At 42.5% G+C, this 19,947-nt stretch overlaps 1 protein-coding gene across 4 annotated transcripts in view; it reads right to left on the reverse strand.

Annotated features, from left to right (window-relative positions):
- Positions 1 to 1,491: 1,491 nt before the first annotated feature.
- The window catches only part of Sema6a (semaphorin 6A), a 128,968-nt gene continuing 110,512 nt past the window's right edge, over positions 1,492 to 19,947 (reverse strand). For 3 of the 4 annotated variants that reach the window (XM_008825281.3, XM_008825282.3, XM_008825279.3), the window contains one exon: positions 1,492 to 5,664. In XM_008825281.3, coding sequence (XP_008823503.1) covers positions 4,463 to 5,664 — 1,202 coding nt within the window. In that variant the 3' untranslated portion in view covers positions 1,492 to 4,462. The remainder of the gene's footprint in view (positions 5,665 to 19,947) is intronic. The other variant, XM_008825280.3, reaches the window with a different exon arrangement.

Raw genomic sequence — 19,947 nt, forward strand, 5'->3', positions numbered from 1 at the left:
TTTTTCTGCCTGGCCTTGGGGGGATAATTTCTGAGTGGCCTCAGCTTGCTTTCCTGCAGAACCCAGAACTGAACACAGGCTTTCTTTGTGTGCTGCTCATATCATTTACTTAGCAAATCATTTAGTGTTTCTGACTGCCAGCCTCTTTGTTTGGGCCCAGCCGTTTTCCACATTTCTGACAGGTAGTTTTTGAAAGTATGGGCACATGTACTGCTGCACATGCTCCAAGCAGGGAAGGGATCTAGTGCTCAGCAGCTAAAATTCCAGCACCAGAGAGGGAGTCAGGCCCTCCTGGTCAGTCCGGAAGCCCTGCCCAGACAGGTTCTCACATAGCCATGCTCAAAACCTGCCAAACAGCACACAAGCTGCCTTTGCATAAGCTACTCCCTTGTTCCCCCGGGCCAGCTGGCCAGAGAATGCCTCCTCTAAGAACCAACTCAAAAGTGGCCAGGGGACCCTAGGCTGTGGGGAACTGGTTTAGCACTCAGTACTTACCTTTGAATGGTGGTTACAGTGGCCGAGCTAATTTCTCTATGCAAATGAGGAGACAGGAAACAGTCAACTCTGCCTAACAGCACCTGGCACTATGGATGTCCTTCAAGAAACACAAGTAGTGCCTATGATCAAATTACATGATGTACTTGTTAAAAAAAAAGTCTTTGTGATACTCATTCACTATATGCAATGACTATATACCAATAAAAATTTATATTAAAAAAATACACATAATTGGAAGTGACTTAGGAAAAGATGACTAGGCCAGATCAAGACATCACTATAGGTGAGCTTTATATATACATACACACACACACACACATATATATATATATATGTATATATTTACTGAAGGTCAAAAGTAAAATACCTTAGCAAAAGACTTGTTTAAATAATTATTTTTAAAAACACCCCAGAGGAGAAAACCTGACCTAGGCATTTCATAATGCTATTCTGCAAAATGAAAAGCAAGTGCTGCCTCCCAATATAACTCCACCCGTCTTCTGAGTTACAAGATAGAAATGCTAACAAGGAGCAAAATCCGGCACCCTCCACCTTATTAATATGTAAAAAGGCTGAAGTCACATCTGTGCAAGGATCTATTTTTGGTGGACCCTACATACTAAAATCCTAACCTTGATCTCTTAAACTATCAAGCCTACCATAAATGTTTGATGATGAACAAGCCCATAAAAAGAAAATGCATAAAATGAATAGAGGGAGTCAATGCGTGTTCTGCCTTTTAATTACAGTGGCTTTTGCTAAAATCCTGCTCCAGGCTGGGTACAGGCAGAGAAAACACATCAATAAGTTGGGAGGAGGGAGGAGGGTGAGGATATTGCAAACACATGTCTAACTACATGGTTATTTATGCTGTGGAAAACAGACAGAGACGGAAGGGAATCATACCCTAAAAGGGCAGGGGGGCAGCAGAGTGGCTAATGGCTGAAAAAGGAAAATTGAAGAGATAAATAAAAGCATTCAGGACACAAAATATAATGTAGAACAGCCTGGTTTTATTACTCTGAAGTAATAAGAGCCTTTTCCTGGCTTTTTCTCTCTCTCCTTTTTCTTTCTTTTTTTTTTCTTTTTTACAACATACATTAAGTTGTGAATCAGATGTTAAGGTGTGTGGAGACGGAAGGAAAACTGGTGACATCACAACATTTTTACAACTTTACAACCAATATAAATCTGAGTTTGTTGCATCTACAGTGTCTAAGCAGGGTGAAAGCAAAGGCACACTCAGGTTTATGAACTCTCCCCATACATGGTGTAGGTAGGAAGGGGGGAACACTTAAATGCAGAAGACCAGCTCAATACATGTGGGTATTGTAGGGTTAATACTGCAAGTGATAGGTTGTGGGATGCAGGGATGTGGGTTTTGACATGGGTCTCCTTAACACAGCTGAGGCAATGATGCCCACAAACATGGGCACAAGGTTGGGTCAATATTCTTGGGAATCAAGCAGGGCAGACAATCATTACCTTCCCAACTTCTGCATTTGTGAAGAAAAGGCAAGGAAGAAAACAACATCTGTTTCTAGGAAAGTCTTCATGGTTTCAAGCTATAAAGGTCACAGGACATGAATAATGACTCCACTCAAAAGTGAAACAAAAACAATAACCTACCCCAAACAACAGCCAATCTGCATGGGAGTCTTGGAACAAAGGGCTGTGAACTTGTTCTCAGCGTCATATTCTGAGCTCAAGGTGACTGCTCTGATTGTGGGGACACAACTTTGAGACTAACCAATTCTGAATTGTCCTTGTCAGGTTTTTGTTTTTTGTTTGTTTTTTTTTTTTCTGAAAGTTTTTATTACTTTTTTTTTTAAAGACAAAATTAAATCCAGATCAAACTGGAAAAAAAAAAAGACAAAGAGACCATCAAATATACTGTTTATCTGACAATGCTCATGGTTTACAGTATGACAATTCTTTTGTTCATGATAGAGTAAACAAAAGCTCCTTCTGTGTGCTTTAGCAAATGAAAACCAAGGGGAGAAACCACCCCCTTCCCCCAGCCCTCTACAGACAATAAATGAATAAAGAAATAAAAAAAAAATCTTTTGCCCCAGACAACCTTTTTTTTTGTAGCATCATTGTGGATGGCCTTGAACTTTGAGTTACCCATTAATCACAGCAGGGACCAGCCTGCCTGCATGTATTTCCATGCCGTTTCTCTGTGCATTACATGGGTGTGCTAAAGGCATAGCTTAGAGATTCCTCCCAGTTGTCTGCCCAACTACACACTGCATGTTCTCCAGCCAGTGGATACAGCAGAAACCAGGGCTGGAACTTTAGTCCCTTTTCTGCTGCCTAATGAGGATGCCACCATATTGAAATGATCTGGGAATGAGGAAAGTAGGGAGCTCTGGAGGAAGGGGATTTGCCACCCACAACACTGGGGTCTGTGCTTTGCAGCACAGCCAAAAGGTGGCTGGAGTTGGCACAACTAAAGGCAGTGTGAATGGAAGGGTATGGTATCACCCAGCATTCCTAGGTTCAGCACACAATCATCACTTCTGAATTCTTCTTCCATCTGCTTGACTCCAATCTTCCAGAGGGCTGAGTAGGGGGTAGGAGTGGGGGTTAAATAAATATCTGCATTTATTTCAAGTGGGAAAAAAAGTTGATCAAACCGACAGTTTACAAGGTACACAACTCAGGGTGTAAGGCACAAATTTACATGTGGAAAACAGGCTATTCACAGATGTAACCCCACGAAAACCCGTGTGATCAAATCATTAATTTATGCAAGGTAGCAGCCAGCATATAAATTAACTCACACAGTTTGTGGATTTTGTTTGCTGTCTCACATGCAAGGTGAAATGAGGTGGGGTATCACAAGCTGGTGCCTCCGCAGGCGGTAGGAACCGCAGACAAAGCCATGTTTGCGGCAATGGGGCACAGCGTGCCATTCTAAATATCTCTCTCCTGTTGGAAGTTAGGATCTGGAAAGACTTTTAAACTAATTTTTTGCATGTTCTCAGAGATCTGACCGACAAATTAACTGGAAGATTTAAATAAATATTCCCTTTTTAGTGCTTTCCTTTAGCTACTGACCCGATAGTCCAAACACAAAGCTCAGAATTCCAGCTCCAACTTATTTACTCAGTGAATTTATTGTAAAAATAAAGAAACTCAATTATTCCAGTTAATGGATTTCACGTTAAATAGTTTAACCTTCCATGGGCTTCAGAAGAGCTGTTCATAGGATGATATTTGAAAGAGTCCTTTCCTTAAGGAAAAAGAAAACCAAACAAAAAAACGGGTGAACAATAAATAAAGAGTTACTTGCGTTAACGGTCACGTTATTTCATTAAAAGAGAGGAGGAGCAGAAATCTATGACATCATTGCCCAACATGGCATTTACCTGCTATAACAGAAAGCTGTAACACTGGTGGGCATTTCACAGTATCTGCGCATAGTAAACTTCTGCCATTGTTAAAGTCTGAGTTAGAATTATCAATGAAATTTTTTTTTGTCTTTTTCAATTTTCATGATTAAAAAAAAAAAAGTGTATTTTGAAGTTTGGAACGTTTGGCAACGTCCGGTGCAGTCATGGACAAAATGTTGAGGTTGTTGTTCACGTGTGTGTGCACACACACACTCGCGTGCGCGCACGTGGGTGGGTGTGGTGTATGCATGTCTATGCATGAGTGTTCATGTGGGGATGGGGTGAGGATGTGCTTTTGGCTCATGTTGGTGATGATACTGAAGTCTTTTGTGAGTCCGACCAGTGCAGGAGAATGAAGGGAATGGAGGTGACTGTTGCAATCTTCACCAAACCACATGGCCCGATTTTCGCGACTACCCCTGTGTCCTGGAGAGGAGGACCCAGCGTCCTCAGCTCCTTCAGGGCCATCTGGGTCGGTGGGATACTCCAGGCAGTTGAGCCCTTGCTGAGCTGGCTGGGCACCTAGCCTCACCTGCTGCTTCGCCTCCTGGGCCCCACCCCTGGGATTATGTACACGCATCATTGGGTTTCATGGATGTGGAAAGGGGCGCAAAGGAAGGTTTGGGGGGTACGTCTGGCTTTAGAGAAGGGGTGCGCTTCAGTCCCGATCTCGTGAGTGAGTTGTAGGAGTTGAGGCTGGGCTGCCTCGAAACAGTCACCGCCTGGCCCGAGGGCTGGGAACTGTGCACCTGGATGGAGTCCACCCGCTGGGGGGCGGGGGGCGGGTTATCTCCCCGGCCAAAGCTCTGGTTTCTGGAGAGGTGGGAGGAATTGGAGGAGTTAGTATTGTTTCTTTTGAGAGTGGTGGCCTGGTGGCTTCTCGTGAGCGAGTTCGTGGGGTAGCTTCTCTTATAGTCAAGCCCGTAGGAGGAGGAGTGGTGCATTTCCAGCCGCTTGCTCAGGCCGGTCTGTGACAGTGAGGCTCCTGGGGGGCCCAGGGAAGCCTCGCGCTGGGGGACTTTGGGGGGCAGGCTGTCCAGGTTCTCCACAAGGTTCACCCCATGGTTGGGACTCTTGCTGCTCAGATGCTCCTTGATGGTCTTATACTCCAAGGTGGCAGCTTGGTCCTCCAGCACCATCTGGGCCACCACCTCGCTCATTTTGGGCTGGTCCACGTACTCATGCTGGTAGCCCTGTTGCGTGATTGGCAGGACCACCACGCTGGGGATGTGGCTTGGGGAGGCCCGAAGGGGCAGGTCCGTGGGAATCACAGGGGAGCCCATGGGGGGCATGTCCTTGGTACAAGCGTTGATGAGGTTCTGGTTCCTCTCCCACTCGCGGCTGCCGCGACTGGGCTTGCGCTTCTGCTGCAGTGTCGGGGTGGACTCCGGGGTGGGCAGGGCAGTGAGGTCCAGGTGGTGCTGGTCAGCCTTGATGAGCATCTTGGCCGTGTTGCTGGGCGTGGCCAGCTTGCCATTGTGCATGAGTGGCGTGAGGATGGCCTCCGGCTTTGGGTCTTTGGATTGGGTGTCCCCAAAGAGGCCACTGAGCTTGGTGACGCTGCTCATGGATCCGCGGCGCGAGTGCGTGAGCTCCTTGTCCTTGCGCTGCACCACCGCCACGTCTTTGCGCCGGTGATCGCACACGCAGTACACAATGATGCCAGAGAAGACGGCCCCCATCACAAAAGCCAGAATGACGGCAATGGCCAGGAGGGTGACAGGAACGAGCTGGTCGTTGCCTTTGAGGTAACTTTCCCGAATCACTCCTGTAACAGACAGGGCACATCACGTAAGAAATGAAAAGCAGGCCGTGAGGCTTACTGCTGTTTGCCAATCACACTGTTAATTAATAACAGTAATAAGTGAGGATAGCACCTCTGCATAGCTTGTCTTGAGGGCGCAGCTTGCCAGACATTAACTAATGAATCCTTCCCACCGCCCCCACCCCAGCCAGCCTGGGAAATATGTAAATTGATTTTATTTGTCTATGGTTTGCACTGTCCAGTTCACAACTTTTCAACTTCATTCTATGAACTATAGCAGGGTCAGGCTTTCCTTTTGATCTTTCCAACCTTCTATAGAGTTAGGATAAACCAACTATTTTGAGTCTGGAGGAAAAGGCAACAATTTAAGGTATGTTAAATGAGCAAATCGCACAGCAATCCAAACTTCTACTCAGAGTCTTTCCTTATGACTGACTGCCTTGTGACATCAGAGTGCCTGGCTCAGTTTGGAGGAAGGCATGTTTGCATTTTTTTTTTTTTTTTTTCCTGGAGCTGAGGACCAAACCCAGGGCTTTGCACTTGCTAGGCAAGCACTCTACCACCAAGCTAAATCCCCAACCCCGGCATGTTTACTTTTGAAGAGGTTAGGAGGTGTGTGTCATTACAGTGAAAAATAACTGAAACAGATTACAATATTTACATTTATTTTGCATCCAAAGGGAAAGCCCACACTGAGTTTCAGGTAAATATGCAGAACCTTTATAAAAAGCTCTTTCTGGAACTGAAAGAATATTTAAATTGGGGCCCTGTAGTAGGTTTGAAAAGTGTCAGGGCCTATTATTGCTCTCAGGGCTTGCTGTCATCATGAGATTCTTCAGCGGAGCTAATCTCTTCAATTTAATAAAAATTATGTGACTATCCCCGTCTATTATCTTACACTACATTAATGGAGAACCTGTGTTTGTGAAGAAAGTTGCCTTCCTGGTCCTGCTTAATCAGCTACCAAGCTGAGTAGCTCTAATCAAATGCAAACACTGAAGCTTTTATTTTTTAATACCAAGTGAGAACACACAACCCAGTTGTCAGATCCTAAGTGCTTGATGCCAGCAGCTAAAAAAGTAAAATCTCAAATACCTCATCCCTGCCTCTGGAGAGTGAAAGAACATGAATACATTAGAGGCGCTGCATGGGCTGAGGAAATGTAAACATTGTTCCTCTTATGGAAAGATAGCAAGACAGAAAATGTACCTTGTCTGGTCTCTGGAGACACATTTTTCATCCACTAAATCAACTCTTTCTGGAATATGTTTAATGTATTTTACTGGCAAGTATAAGTGCCACAGAATTAGAATGAAATGAAATAAAAATCTCTACCCATTCCGAAACTCATACCACTCAGCCCTTATACTTTTGCTGATTTTTTTTCTTTTTTTTTTTTTTCAATGTCACAGCAGACCTGGAGGAAACACAGCTTTGTCATGGGTTTTTTTCTGACTAAAATATTTTGATTATTCAAGTGATGGCTTAAAAACCCAGGGGCTTTAGCCTGAAGCACACACTCACACTCTTTTCTCTCTCAAGGATCCTCCTCAATTGTGACATCACCTTTGCTTGCTTTGGTAAAGATTGTCCTCTGACAAAGAATTGTGACTTTGTGTGGGAATAAACAAAAGCAGCAAATATCTCTGGAGATATAAAATTCTGTGATCGAACAAAATGCCCTTGGTGATGAAGGGCCCAGTGCACTCTAAGGAATGTGTGGAAGATGATAAGCTATTGAATAATTTCCCAATGTGACATTTTTCAAGTATTTCCGGATTTATCTTCATGAGCTTTTTAGGGGTAGAAACTAGTAGTAATAATAATAATAATAATAATAATAATAATAATAACAATGATAATAAAAACCAACAGGGAAATATGGGTCAAACTCACACCTTCTATGTCTGGAGCATTCCCAAATGGTGTAGGGGGAGCCTTGTATTCAAATATGCTCAATACCTACTGACTGAAAGAAATGTGCTAATGAAAATTTCATCCTTAAGATTTGCATTTCCTTGTTGTCAGGATAAAATAGTAACTGATTTCCGTTCCATTTTAATTGTGCATGGGTTCTATTGAACATGTTTTTAACCACCTACACATAATTGCACAGAAGAGTACACCTGTGAATAAAATGGGTTTCATTTTTCTCATTGACTTGGTGATTTCCAAGGGACCTAACTGTGGCTAGACTCCCACCCATGGGGGTAGTAGGGTGAAAATTTTCACTGCAGCAAGTATATCTTAGAGCCCCTTTCGACACTCTTATTTAGTGAGGACTGTCTCCCCAATAAATGTTTAGTTATAAGAGGAAGCTGCCTACAATTGACTTTGGCCTTCTTGTTCAAACTTTTCTCTCAGTTTAGGAGGAACATAGGAAGAGTAGGGTGGAGGCTGAGCATTAAGACTACACATTATGAGGACTCCTATTTAGCTTCAACATCTTCTGGCGACTAACACAATAACCAAGGGCAGTGTTTTATTTCCTTACAGCAAGCTTGGTGATCAAGCTTAGGGATCTTACTCCCTTCGGCTTGTCCTTGTGTGTGTCAGGAAGTGTATACGACCCCAGGAAATAATGATCTTTGCTCTGAACACTTGCAAATCAGAATTCATCTCCTAACTAGAATATCCAAACTAGATGTGTTTCATTTGGCCACCCAGCTCCAACTGTGAGTGCCAACCAGTCTGTACTTACCCATCTCCTATACAAAGTAACCCCAAGTCAGCCCTATCCCTTGCCCGTTTAGAACAAGTTGGTCCTTCATCTTGAAATGAGCTTGCTCACGGTAATTAGGTTCTTCTTATCAGCACCTTGCCTGTTGACTCTGGTTTCCCTTGTGCAGTGACCAGAGTGAGACTTCAGTACAATAATAAGGCTAGAAATATATCATTTGCTTCATGCAAGAACAGAACTTTCACATTTACCCGTTGCTTCTTATCCTTAATTTTAGCTCCCAACTGGTCTTCTTTCATGTTCAAAGGCGTTTAGCTGTCTTAGACTCATGGAAACCACTTATGCTTTCACCAGCAAAGGCCTTTTTAGTGGATGACATTTGATTTCTGGCTTCTGGTTGTTAACAAGTCATTAGGATCTAACCTTTTGGGAAAATGGTGTCTCTGTTTTCTAATCTCCTTTTGCTACGTAAATAGTGCCCTTGAAAACCTTTCTGTGTCTTAGGTATGGAAGCAGGAGGCTTCCGTCATCTGCTCAGACAAATTCAGAAACCCCAAGGTTCAAGTTAGAAACTGATCGGAGATTTAAGTGGAAAGTGAAAATGGGAAGGTAAATGCTATTTTTGGAAATGTCTTCCAAATTTAGATTTCTGCTTATGTCACAAAAAACAAGAAAGGAGTAGTTGTGGTCAAATCAACTTTGTGACCTGGTCACAGTGAAGGATTCAACACAACAGCCTGTGTGAGAGGCCCAGTGAGGCTCATTCAAGCAGTGCTACAGAATACCTCAAAGGGTCTAGAGACTTGAACTCTCACTGGAGACCTTTTAGAGAGTGACTGTAACAGCACTCAACCTCAGTTTTCTCAGCTGTAGTGTGGGGAAGAGTTTAAATGTCACAGTTTGTAGGGCAGAGTTAAAGGTCAAAAGAATCCACAAAAGGTAAGTAGTGGGTAGGTTAGTGGCTCTTGGAGGGCTTCAGAATGTTAAATCACAGCTGCTCTGGCTGACTCTGCCAGTCAGTCATTTGCCCAGAGAGGTGGACAGACATGTCCATCTGATTCCTTATACCATCTTAATGTGGCCAAGGAGATGAGACCACTAGGAAACATAGGAGAATGTTTTTGTTTCAGGACAGCTTGCAGGTCCTGAACTCTGAAATAATTAAAACAAAACTGGAAAATATTGAGCATATCTCAGTTAGATTCCCAGGGGAGTAATAGTCCTGCATTCAGATCCTTGAAGCAGGAGCCACACTGTTTGCATTTGTCACCCTGGCCTTCCCCAGGACTCATGGAGCTTAGTAAGTAACTGTTGAATATATGGGTTTTCAGTACATTGTAAAGATGTCTTAAAATGTGCTTTTAAACCTGGTGAGTCATCTTTGGACTGACTATATAACCTTGGTTTGGAAGTCACAGAAAGGAATTATCCTCAATCTTATTACAGAATTTTGATAGCAATATCCATCAGACAAATAAAGAGAAATCTATAAAGGTACCCAGTATTTGCTCAAAACAATAAGAGGAGAAATGGTTTTATAAATGAAAAGAAATTGACTCTGGAATAATTCTAAAAGCGCCTATGAGGGTGAGTGGGCTATTTGTGACAACTGAGTGCTCCAGTGGAATTGAATAATTCGAAACAAATGCATCTCTGCAAAGGGCAAAGTGCCACAGGCTGGAGCTGGAATGAGCATCCATTGCTTCAGATGCTGCACGGAAGGCCGGGGATGTGGAAGGGCCTTTGTGGAGTGGTAGTCTCCTCTGTCCAGGTCTCCCCACACTGTAGGTGGGGAAAGAGCAGGGTTCTCCTTGGAGTGTGGACATACTTTCTGTCAGGTCCTGGGGCTGGTCTTTCACTAGTTGAAAATGGGGCATTAGGAATGAAAACAGTATCAGAAAGATGCTTTGTATTGACTCATTAACCACCAGCTATTTCTTACCAGTCACAAGGTGCTAAATGGCTCTTCTCTCTGCTTTATTGTAGGAAGCAAGGCACACAAAGACATAGAGATTTCTCTGAAATCATGCCTTAAATTGGCAGAACTGAGAGAGAATAGAATCTCTGTGCTTTTTTTTTTTTTCTTTTTTGAAGTGAGATTTTTCAGGCTGCTGGGAGGCCTCAGTGAAGCAGTTTGAAGCTCTTTAGAGGCCAAGGCAATGAAACGATTATGAATGATGCTGCCCTGAGGCCCTGAAACATATGATTCAAATCAAGAACAATTAAAAACTGTAAAATCAAAGAGTCCAACACAGTTCTCTATCTTCCTACAGTGACCTTGCAAATGAATTCTGAAGTGTTAGAAGTGAAATTCTTTGTTTAAGAAGAATGGCTTTGGTACCTCTCCTTACTCTTCCTCTGTGCCTGCCTGGCTTGCCAGACCTTGGCTCCGGGACAATGCTCTCTAGACAGGATGCCGTCTCCTAACTCTGTGTTGGAGTGTAATTCTCTTGGTGTCTTTGTTATCATTCTCTGGATTTTAAAGGGTTTCTGCTCAAGCACCTTAGTGGCTGTCCTCATCAAGCATTTCCTGACTACACTAAAAGCACAGTGCTAGGTGCTGGGGTAGGTTTGGGGGCACAGATGCATAGGGCACAAGCCAGGAAGGAGAAGGCACACTCTCGCACTTAACCCCACTCCAGTGTGGAAGTGTAGAAATGTAACAAGATACATCATTTCTACTTTAAACTGAGCAAAAGCTTTAACTAGGAGATGACATTGGAACTGAGCCTAACAGATGTATAGGACAACAGCTGGCGGGGGGGGGGGACAGCAACAGAAACCAAGGGACATATGAAAGGGGAAAGCTGTATTCAGCAATAGTGATGAGTCTATTTCCCTTCTGGCTCCTTCCACTCCAGGGGACACACGCTGTGACGTTTTCCCTTGGTGCTGGGCTTTCACACAGGCCTTATGTTCCTGCTGTCTAGAATACTGTCCACCTTTTCACACATGTGACTCTATAATTAGCTTGGGCTCCACTGGAGAAATCTTCAACTCCTCACCCCGGGCCAGGTCTTCCTCTGTGAATATCCCAGGGCTCTGTTCCTTTCTCTTACAATCATTGCTGGCAAAATGCTTACTTTATGTTTGTTTTTTCTCACCTAGGCTGCTTAAGAGGAAGGAATTCATCACTGAATCCCAGGAAGAAAGCTGTCTAGTAAATCATTTGTTCATTTAACTAATTATAAATATATGCATGGGCGAATGAGTATAAGTAGAGGAAAACTAAGAAAAATAGTAGCTAGAAATATTTGGAAGAAGGTTATGCATAGTCTTGAACGACCAAAAATGGTGTTTAGAAGACACAGATTAAGAAGCAAGGTTCTTTCTTCTGTGAAGGGAAGCTGACTCTAAGCTTTCTCTATTCCATATTGAGTTTATTATTGAAAAACTGCTGATTTCCCAGAGCCAATACCACTGCATCAAAAGCACTCATTATTACTGTTCTTAAAATTAAAATTCTCAATCTTCAAGTGTACCTATCACCTGCTACAGGGACACTACATGACCTATCAAAATATGAAGCAAAAGAGACAAATATCGATAAAATCAGTTCAGCTTATTAAGCTAAAAACCAAGGATAAGTGCTCCTGCCCCACCCCCAATGACCTATCTCCCTATGTCAGATGCAGGCAGCCAGGAAACTCAAAATGGTTAAGTGTGTATCTTCGCCTCTCCATCCGTGTTCTCTGGGATCCTGTTTCTGAGCTGCGGTGATATGATGGATGTGTCTGTCTCCATAGTGAAGTGATTAATAGGCATCTGTGTAAAGCGGACCCAGTGACCACAAAGACAACAAAGCCTCTCTGTGTCCTTTAGAGAAATATGCAAAGGCAAAAAGAGGATGGACATTTCCTCCATCACTGAACCAGAGGGGGTTTGTGTTGGGTCTGAGAACTAAGCACAATGGCAAAACCCCAAGAAAAGCCCCAGAGTCCGATCCCCTAAAAATAGACTCTTGATTCTGCTTTATAGTAAGACAAGCCTGCAATTTCCTTGAAATCCTCATAACAACTTGAGTGAATAGAATCTAACAACCCAATTTTTCTTGTTTGAAAATCTTATTGCAACAAATGCCAGGCTCAGGGTCCTGCAAGGCAGTAAGAATGAATGAACTAACCCCGAGCCAGCACCACCAGGGCTTACCACACAGGGCCCGCTGTAATTCCTGTGAGGAGGAGAAGGCGGGCATCAGAAAACCCCCACTGCAGACAAGTTATCCTCCGAGCCACACCCCAGCCCATCAGGATGACCACACTGAAAGTGAAATGAGAGCTCTCTGTGGTTATCTTGGCAGGAAGCAGCCTTCTTCTTGTCTTAGAGCCTAATGTGAACCAGATGGCTTAGGAATAAACCGAAAATGCCAGCAGCCTGGAAAGGGGCTCAGAATTTATAACTCAAAATTTCCTTTTCTTTTTCACTTCAATTTTTTTTTTTTCCTGGCAGGCTAAAGATTAGGTATTGGGAGGAGTGACAGTCTTTAAGATACAAAGTTAGTGACTCAACCATGCCTGAGTATGGGCAGCTTCCTGGCCTGGCTGTTTAATAACCTCATTTTATAAGCTATTTTAGAACTCACACATTGAAATAATGCTTAGTGTGGTTGACTGCGGGTGAAGCCGCTGCCAGTCCTCTCACCTCTGAAATGGATTCGGTTTGGGTTGGGATGCCACTACAGGAGAGAAAGGAGAGTCAGATCGAAGCACATTCAACTGTCTTTCATTTAGAAGGTGGCCTGCATGTTCCCCTGTGGTTGGTTCACTTGTCCTCCACTGCTCTGATGGTGCTTGAGATTTTGCTTTGCTAGTGGGAATGTAGATCCATATAAAAGATGTGTCTCAATTGGATCGAGGGTCAAGGTGGGATAATTTTTAAACTCATGCCTTGGAACGTTGGTCTTTGAACTCAGGCTTTAGGAGCATTACTGCCTCTGTAAGTGTAATGATTATTTTAGATCAGTAATGTTTTTGCACAATTTTCCTTCTTTTTTTAAAATTTTTTCTTTTTAAAAAAAATTTACTTTTATTATTTTTACTACTTGTGTGTGTGTGCATGTGTGTGTGTGTGTGCGTGTGCGCACACGCACACATGCATGCACACAAGCACACTCTTACAAGTGCCTCCAAGGGGCAAGGGTCGAGGTGTCAGGGTCCCTCTGGAGCTGGAGTGACAGTTGGCTGTGAGCTGCCTGATATGGATGCTGGGAACAGAACGTGGGTCCTCATGCTCTTAACTGCTGAGCCATCTCTCCAGCCCTGTTTGTACAATTTTCAAGATTTATGTTCCTGTCTTAAGGTTTTCTTCCTAAGTAAGACTGAAATCCCAGATCTCTAAAATCAGATCAACTTCCCCATTTTATCTTCTTTCTTTGCTCAATAACAAAACATCAGACTACAAAATGAGGAAATGGGCCTCCTGTGGTGGCACACATCTTTGATCCCAGCACTCTGGAAGTAGAGGCAGACAGATCTAAGCTAGATCAAGGCCAACTTGGTCTCCATAGCGAATTCCAGGCCAGCTGGGGCTACAGAGAGAGCATGTTTCAAACAAGCAAACAAACAGCAGAAATGGGGAAGTGTGTCTTCTTATAAAATGAGGAACTTCAGACAAGTCTTTGTTTGGCTCGTTTGTATGCTTTGATTTTTCTCTACAAAGCAAAGACAAAAACGAGTCATCGGAAACAGGCCTGTGTTAATACTCTTCCATTTGCTGGGAATAAAGTTCTTGGGATCTGGGTTGAGGAATAGGCTGGACATTGTTGGCTAAGAGTATAAACTTTGAGGTCATAAAGATGCAGATTTGAGATTTGTCTTATAAACTGCCCGCTGTGTCTCAGCCCCAGCAGCACTGGTTATGAGCTGAGTACTATTGGAAGGATAGCATGAGCTAAGTAAGTGAACATACCTAGAGCAGTTGGCCTTGTTCAGGAAACAAGCTAATGCTCAATTTATAATGTAACAGCAGCACTTCTAGAATTTCAGATGAGTTGCCTGCCTTGTACAGGGTCCAAGATAGACTACTATTAGAAACACTTTGGTACAACCCACTTCGGTTAGTTAAGAGTGGAAAATTAAAAGATTTAAAAATACAGCCCCAAACTCTTGGCTAATGAGATTCAAAAAGATACCTACATCAGCACCTTCAAGAGTGTGCTGAGTCAGCACCAGCCTCACCTAGGCCTTAGAGACACAAATCTCTAGGTCCTGCCCAGACCTTCTACAGCAGAATCTTAGCTGTGTTCAGAAACCTGTGCTTTCAAAAGCCCCACATATGATTCTTGTGTTCATTAGCATTTGAGAACACTTAAATCTTGTCAACATTTTAGAAAACACATCTACATGGTTAATGCTAAAGACCTACCTGACTTATGAAAAACATAGTAAACAAATACACCAAGTGCTCTTCGGTGTACAAAGTGAAAGTCTTTAGGTCATATGGTAATTTCTTTGCTATGACTAACATGCTCTCACAAATAATACAAATTGAAGTTATTTTATTGGAAAGACAACCAAATCTATCACATTTTCCCTTGGTACTTGAAGAAACTCTGACATATGCCCTAAACATGCTACTACACCCATAGCACCAAACAAAATTGCCCCAGTTTGCTTGCCATGGGTACTGGAAAGATGCCTATGGTCTTTCTAGTGGCCCAAGTGTGAAGACATAACGGGAATTTTTGATGTCCCCATCTCTGCAACAGTGGCCACTGGGTAGACGTTGGAACTACATAGCTCAGATGTGTCCCAGATTGGATCAGCCCAGGTATGCCTGGATGAGGCAGATGAGGCAGAAGGCTTACAAATGCCCACCGTTGGGGAAAGGACCCTCTTTTAATGGTCCACACCTAAGGTCACCTCAAAAATCAGCCCCTTAAACTCAACTCATGACCACTGAGAATGGTTCAGTGGATGTCAAAATCTTTCCCCCTACCTCTACATGACAAGACATGAGAAAAGAATCTCAGGAAAGTTCTTTCTTTCTTTATTTTTGAACTGATAAGAGGGACGCGAGTTCATGTATCATCCTCATGTTAAGGTCCTGCTTTGTGATAACAAAAATGCCTAGCACAACAGTGCACTTGGTGGAGCTTGGCAGGTTCAGAACTGCTAAGGTGAACTGAATCCGAAAATCCAGAGAAATACATGACATTTTAAGTGACGTTAAATTTCTGTGGTGTGCTTTTAAATCACAGAGTGCAAGACCAATCAGCACTTAGGGTGTATTTATTACCTTAACAAATGTCAAATGATTGTGTCCAGTGTTATCTATTATTCATGAATAACAAGAGGCTGTAGAACTGGAAATGGCAGGCTTTAATATGTCCAAAAGGTTAGGCATAATGCAGTTTACAGCCCTATAAATTTCTTGACATCATTTTCCCTTCTAATAAAGCATTGTCAGTGGCTGTCCATACCAAACTTCAATTATTTCTATACAGTTCATAATGTCTGCCTCTGAAATAATAGTGATACATGTTTGAGAATGAATGCATCCTTTTAAAAACAGGAAAATTTAAAATATCCAGAGTAGGAGCATTCCAATTATTCCATTAAAAACGAATCACTTCACAAAGACAGTTCCCAAGCTGCAGACTTAGAAGAGCTTAAGAAACATTAATTGAAGATGACAAACCTTCACATTGTCTGTAATGGGCTTTCTGACACTGATTAAGATCCTATCTACTGTGCACCCAGCATATTTGAATCTGTCCAACTATGTTTCACTAGTTTGCTTCAGGGCCTTTCTGAGATTTAAAGTGCTAAGACATTTATGCATGATGAAGTTCACAGGGCTTCTGACAGTCCCTTCAGCAGCCTATGTACTTTGTAAGAGGGCCTTAACTATTACTTGAACAGCCTGCATCTCCCTGAGACCAGCAACTGAGCCTGGCTTTTCTCCTCCTTCCTCTCTAGGGCAAAAATATGCATTGGGTTTTGGGAAAACTCTACAGGGTTTGAGGCCATTCTCATGAGTGATGTTAAGGAAAGAGAAGCCACCCTTAACCTGCTCTCCTATCTGGACTTCTGCAGATCAGTCTATCTGTAAAGCAACGAGGGCTACAAAGTAAATTGTTTAGCAAGTTAAAACCAACAAGCTTCATGAAACCAGGCTCTGAGAAGAAAGTTTTGAGAGAAAGCTAATATTATTGTTTCCTCCTTTCACAGGCTCCAAGCTCTAAATTGACTCCTCCCAATTTCATTATGAGGACATAACAGAATCTAGAGGAACAGAGTGCAGTTGAATCAATTAAAGAGCAAGTGTGTAACTACTCCAGATGTTCTGTTAATAAGATCATGCCTAGCCTCGTCCCTGGAGTCCTTGAAAGTTCCATTAAGCTGTCAGGAAACTTTGTCGTTGGGTGTGTTTTTGTGCAAAAGATGGGAGAGACTAGGGAAACCAAGACTGAGGGGAAGGGAGGGGTTAGAGTGTCATGCCAGGAATGATAATAGGGCTTGAGAAAGCCGCTACACAGTAAAGGTGAAAAGCAACTGTGGAAGATGAATTTATTTATTTTTTTAATATCCTGTGGTTCAAGTTGCTATTCTCAAAGCAAAAGTCTAGGCCTTCACAATCATAATTTAAGTCCTTCATTTTTTTTTTTTTTGAGAAAATAGATGGTATGCAGAAAAAAGGTTTAGTGGATGTCTCTAGAAAATTCCAATGCTGGTATGTAGATTCAGGCAGGCAAGGAGATGAAATAGCTTTCTGGATGGCTGACATTTAACTTTTTTTTCCTTCTGTGATTTCTACAATAATCTCATCAAGACCTTAGATAAATTCAGCAGGTTGTCAAGAGAATATACAAAATTAATTAGATCAAATCTACATCAAGCCTGCATTACTGAAGCACACTATTGCAGGGTCCACATGAGCTTCTCGGCCTGTGCCTTCTCTCAGACACATACACACAGGAAGCACCCACATCAGCTATCCTGGGAGCTCACACATCACACGCCATAATGCCATTTTCTTGGGTCCTTCCATAAAAGGCCAGAGACCCAGTAGATTCTAGTAGATTCTCTTTCTGGGGGGTTGACAAGGGTAATAGAGTAAAATGAAAAGGCAGCACCCTGGATTATATTTTCTTTTTTTTCCCCGGGTCTCCTATGACTTCAAAATCTGTCTTGGTGAAACACGTTACATATCATATGCCCCAGTGTTTAAAGTGACAAATTCCTAGTCTGGAATTCAGCTTGCCTGGGCTTTACTTGGGATAAAGTTCTTTGTTTGGTAAGGAGTGTCTACCAGGAAAATGTCAGCAATATGCAGTAGCAGACACTCTAGAGCCAAAGTCAATGCAAAATTCCATTTCCCAATTGTCTGGAATATATGTAATCCATAATCACATTTGATTAAATGATATAGTTGAAGACCTTTGAGACTTGTCCACGCAATTCGTTTACCTGGGAATGTGTTTTTCTCCCCTCTGCTATGGAAATCCAACTTTTCCTTCAATACTTTGCAAAGCCTTTCCCTCTTGCTCAGACCTTCCTCTGCCCTAGCAGTTAGCTGTGTGGCTTTCTCACTAGCTGTGCTGGACAGCTTTAGTGTCTAGCCAGTAAGCAGCATTCCTCCACGGCCTGTGCTCCAGCTCCTGCCTCCAGGTTCCTGCCCTGAGTTTCTACCTTGGGCTCCTGGATGAACTGTGACCTGGAATATGTAAGCTAAATAAACCTTTTCCTCCCCAAGTCGGTAGCAGTCAGAATGTTTTGTCACAGCAATGAAGAACAAACTAGAACACTATCTGTAAGCTACTTCAGTTCAGGTTTATGTTAAAATCCATATCTTCTTCAACACTCAGCATAAGATTGACACATAGTACATGTTTGCTGGATGTTTGTTGAATGAAGAAAGAAACAGGAACATTTTTTTGATTGGGGGCTTGTGAAAGCCAGAGGAAAACTGTGGGTATTATTTCTCAGGATGCCATTCATATTTCTCTCCCTCCCTCCCTCCCTCCCTCCCTCACTCACTCCTGTGCCTACTGAAAGACATAAGCACCCACCCAACCTTCTGCTTCTGCTCCCTCCTGCCATGCCTCCCTCACTGAGGTAGGGTCTCTCACTGAACTTGGATCTCATTGATTGGCTGGGCTGTTTGTTCAGCCAGCTCTGGGATCCTCCTGCCTTTTTACTTCAAGCACTAGGGTTTCAGGCACAAGCCACTATGCCTAGCTTTTTTGTAGGTGCTGTGGATTCAATCTCAGGCCTCCTTGCTTTCACAGCAGTCGATTTTACCAACTGAGCCATTTCCCCAGACTTAGGAAAGTTTGCTATTTTGCCTTTTTTTGAGATTGGGTTTATCATCACCATTATTAAATTATCATTGTCTAGTACTTTCTCAGTTTCGGTTCTTTTCCCCACACAAATAAGACAAAACCCATATCCAGATCACATAACCATTGATAAAAACTTGAAGTTAAAATAATTTTAAGAGTTAAGAGTCATGACAGTCTTCTTCAGCTGTATCAGCCTTTTGCAGTTAAAAGTGGCAAATGCTTGCTGCGGCAATCTTACCACGCCACATTTCAGACACGTGCAACTTTTAGTAATTATTTCCAAAGTTAAGTTTGGTAAAAATATTTATCACAAAAGGAATTTTTTACTTAAGTTCCTCTGGTAGGGGTTTGCTTAGATTTCCAGGTGTGATCTAGAGACTAGCTCTTAAAGCCTTACTGAACTGGTCAACAGTAGCTGTCAGTATACTTGGTCAGTGTTAAACTTCAGCTAAGAGTGACATTATTAGGAGCTGGAGAGATGGCTCAGTGGTTTAAAACACTTACTACTATTGCAAAGGACCTGGATTCAGTTCCTGGCACCCAAAAGGCAGCTCACAATAATCTGTAATTCCAGTTTTTGGGAAGCTGATGCCCTCTTCTGGCCTCCTTGGGCACCAGGCACACATGTGGTATACATACATACATGAAGGGAAAACATTCACACATGTAAAATAAAATTAAGTACATTTTTTTAAAAAGTAGTATTTTAAAGAAAGTGTGTCCTGCTTGACATCTGTGAGCTACCAACGGGCTTCAGGTAGCAGAAAATACACAAGAAACTAGGACAAAAATAAACTTTAGACAAATAGTAACATTTTAGAGAACAGTTTTCCTGTGCACTATTCTGTATATACTTTATACTTATACTAGAAACTATTCAGCTTTGCCTAAATATTTAAAAAGTTGTATTCAGGTGTATCTGGTTTAAATTTATCTGAATGTATTATATTTTACCAAGTAATCCTCCTCTTCCACTTCCCAATGTTTCCATGATTTCCACAAACATTTTAAAACTTTTTGTACTGCTTTAATTACTGTATTAATGTGTGTGTGTGTGTGTGTGTGTGTGTGTGTGTGTGTGTGTTTATATTGGTGCCATGGCATGCACATGGAGGTCAAAGGACAAATGGTGACAGTTTTCTTCCACAAAGCGTCCTAGAGATAGAACCAAGGTTGTCAGGCTTGGCAGCAAGTGCCTTTACTGACTGACCCATATTGCTGGCCCACAAACTTTTATACAGACTTCAAAGTTTTGGAGGTAGAACACCTTGACAGAGTTATAAAAATGATATTAAGTCTTTATAGGGCTGATAAAGTTTTT

Source organism: Nannospalax galili, unplaced genomic scaffold, assembly GCF_000622305.1.
Source record: "Nannospalax galili isolate Female #2095 unplaced genomic scaffold, S.galili_v1.0 scaffold128, whole genome shotgun sequence".
Taxonomy (NCBI): Eukaryota; Metazoa; Chordata; class Mammalia; order Rodentia; family Spalacidae; genus Nannospalax; species Nannospalax galili.